Raw genomic sequence first — 8,425 nt, 5'->3', positions numbered from 1 at the left:
CTTTAGATCTTTTCTGTCAATATTAACGTGAGCTATACTTTTGCAAATGCCGGATTTAATTTATCGAAAAGCTCTTTTGCACATACTAAGCGTAGCTCACTATGACACATTTCTCTTAAAATTTAATCAACATATGTGATATGCTTTTTATTTAAATAAAACCCAATCATTTTATCAGATTATTATTTTATTGATTGTAGTGAATTACGAAAAGGTGTAAGATGTATACAGAGCTACACAAGAAGATGCATGGACTTACAACAACGTAATCAATTTAATAGATTATACCATGGAACCAACCAATTTATTCGAGACTTGTGTAATAAAGGCGAATTTCAAGATGGTAAGGAGATCCATTTAGAAAATTCTTTTGACAATTTGTTAATAAAGCCTGCACTATTATTTTATGAATAACTTTACTGCATTTCATTATTGTTCTAGAATATCTTAGGCATGCACCTTGTAGTGAAATTGCTAAGAAAGAATTTGAGACTTGTGCCAACCAATTTAAGGAAACCATGGTCTTTCTTAAACCAAATAAAAATCAGGAAGCCGCCGAAAATAACACCTTCGTTGAAAATGTGAAAACAATTTGCTGGTTAGTACTAAACTTAATACAACGATCAAGTTCACTTATGTTATTAATTTATTTTAGTTCCATTAACGAGCTGGTTGACTGCTTTGAAGATGCAGCGAAAAAAATCTGTGGGTCGGATGCTGCTAAATTCACACGTGAGTTGGTCGATAAGTACGCACACAGCTTAACAAAGGTATGAAGATGTATTGGTCCTGGGTGTTGCTATTATGCTGTAATTATTTTCATTTCAGTTTTATTGCGAGGACTATACACGACATCCTGAATATTGTCAAGGTGAAGGCAATACTTCAACTAGGTTGGGAAGTTGCTGGCAGTTTGTGTTTACAACCGTAATTATTAGTCTACTTTTAAGAAAGGTTTCATTCTCTCAACCCATTGAGGCGATATCGAGATGGTCTTGGATATAACGTTATATTTACAACGTCGTATATCGAAACATTACTTTAAAAAACATTTTTATTATGTTTATAAACTAATAGGATAATAATATATATATTATATATAACTTAATAAATAAAATTGAAATAATTTGTTGTAGAATTCGCACGTGCTAATTTATATAGGAATTTTTATTATAAGTGAATCTTTAAAAAAGACAAAAAGTTAGCGGAAACTTTAGTATAAAATTATGCATTATCTAAATATGAAAGCTTTAAAAATATTATTTTTATTATTAGGCGTTAGTATAATATCTGCTCATTATTTAAATTTATTTTAAAAATTTAAATATGCAGATATTTTAAATTAAATCTTACTCACCAAATTGTTATTTTATCTACAATATTATTATAATATTATAATAAAAAACTTCTGTAAATCAGGTAAAAATATGAAACCATAACTATCAATATACATAAATACTTTGTAGCGTCGTGTATATATTAATATGAATAAAAATACAATAAACGTTAAATTCAAATTTTTGTTTGATATTTTTTCGAAACATTAATTAGAATAATTAATTAAAATTTACATATTTAGTTTTGACTGCAGATATGTGTATATCAACTTGAGGTAAGCTTATGACAATCATTTATACTAAACGAGTTCATATCTTTACAGTTTTATTTAAAGTTTATTATAATTTCATTATATTATTATTGGATTTTATATAAATTATTATGAAGATAATACCATGCACGTAACCAAGAGGACACATATGGAGTGGTAACCGTTCTATAAAAAGTGAGCAAAGAAATATTTCATAATCTTTAATTATGGAAAGGCGCTTCATGAAATTTCAGTTCCTTCCTCCATCTTAGATGTGATATATCTATGGCGTTGGTATGTGCTTTTGTATTTGCTGGGAGTTGTTAAAACCATATTCCCTATACGACAACCTTTATTTTACCAATGACTTAAGACTTGATTTTAATTAATTGAAAAGATTCACTTACTAGCTTCAACCATAGATAATTACATATTCATTGACTGACTTATTTAATAGCGACAGAAAATTCCATCATATATGTACCTTTGAAGATCCGCAAATCTCTCTCTTTCGTATTTAGCTTTAGTCCGATTTGTCGAGTGGCTTATTAAAATTGTACGGTAAACTGATCTAACCCATGATATATTCCGCAAATTTTATTATATCGTAACCCCTTGATCTTCCAGTAAATCTAATATTTTTCACTGTAACTGATACTAATTTCAATTCGCTTATTTGTACCTTGGGTAAGAAGATTTTGAGATTATTAAGAAAATAAACACATATTCATAATCGCAGCTATAAACCATAACGTAATCAGCTAATCGAAATTATTTTAATTTTAATTTATTTTTTTTTTAATTATTTTAAGGATTGAAAGAAAGGCAATATGAAATGAAACTCCGTATCATATAAATATGTATATACTAATTAATAAAAATTATATATGTACAAAATGTATATGTACAAAATAAAAACAATACTATAATAATAATTAAAATGAATTGCAGTCTTTGTCATGTTAGTTAGTTGATTCCAGTTGATGTCAAACAGAATCTTTAATATATATATAGGTGTAGGTGGGTGGAAATAAATAAGTCCCACTTATAACTGTTAAAAGATAAGGTTTAGTTTATTATCTTGCGGACATATCTACATATCTTCTTTCTGTTAGAGTAAAGACCCTTCGTCTTGAGTATGGAAGGCGTTGGATTCTAATGCGCATCTATTTTCTTGAATAATTTTTATGCTCCATTCTTTCTGTATTTTTCAAAAGTGTCAATTTGCAGTTGTTTCGAAATATCTACCATTACGATATTCCATGGAGTTTATAACATTCTCTTCAGCACTGTGTGTTGGAATGTTTTTAGTTGTTTAGTTGTGGACTAAGCTGCTTTACAAAAGCAAAAGCTAAAGCAATGAACCATATTGAGAGCGGTTCTGATGATCTGTTTAAAGATTTATACTTTGCTTTTATAGTTTAATCTATTGCAGTTGAGGAGTAGATAAAAAAATGTGAATATTTATGCACATTTAATTCTTTTGTTTCTTATATGAGCTCTCTATTTAAAGTTTTTATGGAGAGTCAATTTTCAGATAATAAATTTTCGTGTTAAAGAAAAATAATAGAATGTATCCAATATTACGCGAAATTTTTAGCGATGGTGTCTTTCAAACCTTGTTCGAAAATATTATTAAAGCCGTTAGCCAGAGGAGCGAAATGTCAATGGTCAGCTAACAATGAGCAGCGAACAGGAGGTAAATACGCTGTTTAAAGAAGTCTAATATTATAATCACAACAATTGCGCATTGGATCCAAACACAAATGGATCGCCGATTTAGCCAATGCACATAAACATGATATTCACAAAGAGAAACGATTAAGTCAAATAATCTGCTTTTGGCATTTTGTTGAATAAACGTTCAAATAACCATTGTAGAGCACAACTTAATTTTTTTTAGATCTCCGAAATACCAGTAGTTATTGCATCCGGTATTTATGTTCAGTTAGATAAACTGGTAATAAAATTCAATCAGATATTCAAATCGAGATATTTGGAAGCTGAAGCTTTTGATTAAGCTGTTACTAATACAGCGTAATCTCTAGAATCTTTTTAATCCAGTCAGTTATAATAAGGACCTTAAGTGGATGCAGATAACCTAAACATGATATCCTCAGAAGAGGTCATTCAAACGTTAAAATTCAAAAATAGTTTTTTACATTTTTGCATTCCATTGTTTATTTTTTTTTTTTTTGTTGTCTTTATCTATAGTATTGACCATGTCAACATATTTGAATTGAATAGGGACTACAAAACAGGTACGATTACATTTAAACGCGAAAATATTTTATTTCAGAGTTTATTTTAGAGATGGCAATGGTTTGTGGTTGTTGCTTTGTTTAATATTGTATATGCGTCAAAAGCGGTTTTGTCGCGTTGGTCCTAAATTCCAGAATTTATGTTCCTGTTCCTACATTTAAATTGCATTGCTATTGCCATGCTTTCGTTTCGGTGCTCCTTTATTGTTTTTCTTTTCACACTTGCTGCCGCAAAGTAGGGGCAAATGCCACTTGTGTCGTAAAGTACACATAGCAACGAAAGCAACAAAACCACTTTTCATATTATACTTTTTGGCACGGAACGCACTAAAAAACTTGTCTGGAATTTCGTACGCTAAGTCTAAAATGGAATCAACTCTTTCCCTACTGCAGGTTTGGTTAATTCTACAGCAGTCGGTCATGCACCTAAAAGCATGCTGCACTTTTCATCTAAATTAATGACCTTGAATTAGAAGCATACATACAAACCAAACTACATATATAAAATTAATAGACTTATTTAAATAATACTTTCTATTCATTGAATAGAAATAGAATTTAATTATAACTGCATGTATATAATGTTTAGTAGAATAGTATTCTAGAGTAGAATAGTGTTTTCCAATATATCGCAGCAATATTATCGTTTCCATTTAAATAATATTTTTACTTAAATAGAGCAGCAATTTTCGCCAGTCAATGGCGGAAATACATTTTTACTTTTTAACGGTTAATTGTATAAAATAAATTTTAAATGACATTTCTCTACTCAAAGGCAAAACTCGATGTTGCTCCTTCTTCTATTGTTAATGACTCCAGACATCCTTTACTTTGCACATAAAGTTAAAAATTTAATTTCTGAAAATAGTTCTACTTTAACCTATTGCACACTATTTATTACAGCTCCACGTAACAGCTTTTCGGCTCCTAATAGCGTTCAAAGGTTATACCTAAAATTGTACAAATTTGTAGCGCATACGAATCACCAAAAAAAAAAAAAATAATGGAAAAAAAACATTAAGCCAAAAATCTCAATAATGTAACATTTTAGTACTTCAGATTAAAAGTTTGAATTTTTCGCAGTATCCTGACATATTGTATTCGTATGTACGTACATATGAGTATAGATATAGAATATGTGCAGATATTTATATGGGCACATATACATGAATTAACCTATATTCGCATAAATAAATGCTACTAAATATAAAATTTTGTTTTCTTTTTTTAATTGCATAGATAATCCAGATTAGCTTAAATAATTTTTTTGTTAATAATTATGATATATAAATAAAATTGATGTTGTCGATACTTGATGATTAAATTGCTTCAGCAAGCATCGCAGTATCTCAGGATTAGATTCATCTCAACTTTGATCTCTATAAGACTTTCATAAGGTATGTGTAAGATGTAGATTTACTTTATCGCCAGCGTGCAATGCACATTTCCTTGAACCTACATAAATCGCTATACAATAAACATAAGTAAAAACATATATTACATATACGTATAGATGTACTATACTCGTAGTACTTACGGGACTACAATATAAATAACTGGCAAAACTTTTATTGTTCGTAAATAGTAGGAATCTGTAGTGCATTTGAGGCACTTTCAACCGGTTCACTGGTAGACGCGTATGAGTACATAGACATTTAGTTTAAGTAAGTAAGCAAGGAATCAAATCATATATTTTTATTTCACTTGCAAATATTTTGAAATAACTACACAAGTATATTGAGTTTTTTATTTTATTTTTTTTTTTTTTGCAGATTATTGCAATACTTATGATCTCTTCAAAGTATTTTAAAGTAATAAAATTTCAACTTTTATTTTTCCCAACTTCGCAACATGCTGCGTTTGGAGTTCTCTAAATGCTTCTGTCATATTAAAATCTGTTTTGTTTCTTATCGTTTTCAATATGAAAAGCATTCCTCTTAATGTAATCCTTTAGGTTGCCTCAAAGTATTTCATAAACGCAAGACGAGCATGTAGAAATAATATACTCCTGCCATCATAGCATTTATTTTGTTTGCTCTCAATGACACCTTAGATATATTTATAACATATGATTACATATTTAATAAGCTTTTCAACATTGTAAAAATTTTCTTCAAAAATTATTTTTTAATCATTATAATCAGGAAATATTATTTTAAAATTTTATTTCTCCAACATTTTTAAATAAGTAAATTTAATTCAATTAAAGTAATTAGTTTTCTTAATACTTAAGTTTATTGATTTGTAAATTAAAATCACATGAATTAATAATTCTGACCATCTTCCCGAAACCGGAATAGGGAGATACTACTTGCAACGACTAAGTTCACCAACAAACAAATATATCTAGCGATAGCTTAAAAAATTTGGTTAGATAAACATTCTAACCAGACTTCAAAAATTATTTTGTAAAGAGATTTTTCGAACAGTAGTGAACTACAACAACAAAAATTCATATTATATTATTTTAATTAATTGAATTTTTGGCTGGCCATACTGCTGTTACGAGTATTGTCAAATACCCATCATTAGTGGTCTTGGAAACAATTCTTGTACTTAATTAGTCGTCCTTAATTATTCCTAAATAATTTTTTCAATTACGCAGTAAACCAATTTACTGCAGTTTACTACATACTTATATAGGCATAAGTGGTAGTGCCAGCTAACAGCCTTTTCTAGAAAAGCTCTATTTATGAACTTCTCTAATAAAATAAAGATATCCGTATCTCAGTTTTAAATTTTTAAAATTTTTTTATAGGAGTTGCGGCCGTCATTAGTGGTCTTGGAAACAATTCTTGTACTTAATTAGTCGTCCTTAATTATTTGTAAATAATTTTTTTTTTTTCGTGTGACTGCAAGTACCAGGAATCGAACTTGTGTCCTGCCAAATTTGAAGCTCAGAGTCAGCGCACCTTAACCAACTGCAATTTTGCTAGAAAATTATCAAGTTAAGTGTTAAGTGCAACAGTATAAATATAGCATTAAAATCGAATGAAATGACAAAGTTGCCTTTATTTTGTTTTATTTAATAGTTTGATTTATAAAAAACCATCATTTTTATTATTTAATCAAATTAAGAAGACTGGGCAGATTTGTTTAATAGGGGACAAATTTTTTCTTCCAATTTGGAAAAATTATGTTAATTATTTCTTAATAGTATTTTATGAAGCCTCCTTTTGTTAAATATATGAACAAGTCGAAAATGGATCAAATAATCAATTACTAGTTAAAGTTATAATAAAATTAGTGATCTCATAGTATGTACAACATAAGTTTAAATACACTTTAAATAACTGTAACCTATAAAATAGGCAAATGCCAAAAAGTTATAGTCTTTTTGAAAAAACTCAAATTTACTACTCGTCGTATACCCTTTTTAATTCTAAACAGATAATTTCACATCTACTTTAATGTTTTAGATGCAAATTTTTATTACATTTGTAACTTTTATTCAATGCACGGCGCGCAGTGAATGAATACACAGATTTTTACGCTTTACTTACCACTTAAAACTTCTTTTGAAGTTAAAGCAGGCATATGATATCATTTTGATTAAGTTCTTTTGTTGGACACAACATAATTTATTTACTATATTTCACAGTAATATTGTATTAGAATTCCCATATGCCAAAGTACCCATAGTACCCATAGTGCCCATAGTACCAAAAATAACAATTTGCTCTGCTCACCAACAGAAATCGTTATGTTGTTGGTTTATCCCTTTTAATTGCCTGAAAACTTTTCCTATTTTCAACAGTTTCGGTAATAAAATTCATTGAAGTTGTGCCTTATACATACCGAAATTGCACATAAACAGGTTACCAATTTAATTCTCATCTCACTTAAACTATATTTCATTTTTCCCATTATTAGTTGGAATTAAAAATTTCGATCTCAATTTAAAAAATTTGAATAAAATCATAAAAATTATTTGAAATTACTTAAAAATAAAAAAAAGACTTGTAGTTTGCTTTGGCTTTGTCAGAATTCAGATAGCTGTGATACAAATATATTTTATATGTACTATTTACTAACATATTTTTTTAAACTACATTTTAAAATTTGTTTTTTACCAGAAAAACCTTACCATCTTCTATTAAAGTAATTAAGTCGTGCATCAAAAATGTCACACTGCATGTGATTTGTCCTACTAAATCCCATTCAAATCAATTACGAATGCCAGCTAACAGCATCAAAATTACGAAAAAGAAGTAACTGCAAGAAAGACTTTTCTAGAAAACCTCTATTTATGAACTTCTCTAATAAAATAAAGAGATCCGTATTTCAGTTTCAAATTTTTAAAATTTTTTATATGAGTTGCGGCCGTCGGGTGATGTATTTTTATACCAATTTTTGAATGACCTCTAGTTTAATGAGGTTTGCTATTTATCTCTTACTGACATATTGACTTCAAATATCACCACAATTTTAGATATATGAGGGAGACGTATATCTTTTTAAGTAAAAACACTTAAAAAAATGATAAAATATTGAAACCCACCCGATCTTCGTTTTGATGAAGCCTTTACTAACAAGACAAACATTTTGATGAAACATATTTAAACAACCAATACGG

General features: G+C 28.7%; 1 protein-coding gene across 1 annotated transcript in view; it reads left to right on the top strand.

Annotated features, from left to right (window-relative positions):
- The window catches only part of LOC119684099, a 28,424-nt gene extending 27,211 nt beyond the window's left edge, over positions 1 to 1,213 (top strand). The window contains exons 3-6 of the mRNA XM_038098048.1: positions 179 to 343; positions 442 to 598; positions 656 to 770; positions 829 to 1,213. Of these exons, the coding sequence (XP_037953976.1) occupies positions 179 to 343; positions 442 to 598; positions 656 to 770; positions 829 to 1,005 (614 nt within the window). The 3' untranslated portion in view covers positions 1,006 to 1,213. The remainder of the gene's footprint in view (positions 1 to 178; positions 344 to 441; positions 599 to 655; positions 771 to 828) is intronic.
- Positions 1,214 to 8,425: the final 7,212 nt, after the last annotated feature.

This window comes from Teleopsis dalmanni, chromosome 2, assembly GCF_002237135.1.
Source record: "Teleopsis dalmanni isolate 2A chromosome 2, ASM223713v2, whole genome shotgun sequence".
Classification (NCBI taxonomy): Eukaryota; Metazoa; Arthropoda; class Insecta; order Diptera; family Diopsidae; genus Teleopsis; species Teleopsis dalmanni.
This window is presented reverse-complemented; position numbering and strand designations above follow the sequence as displayed.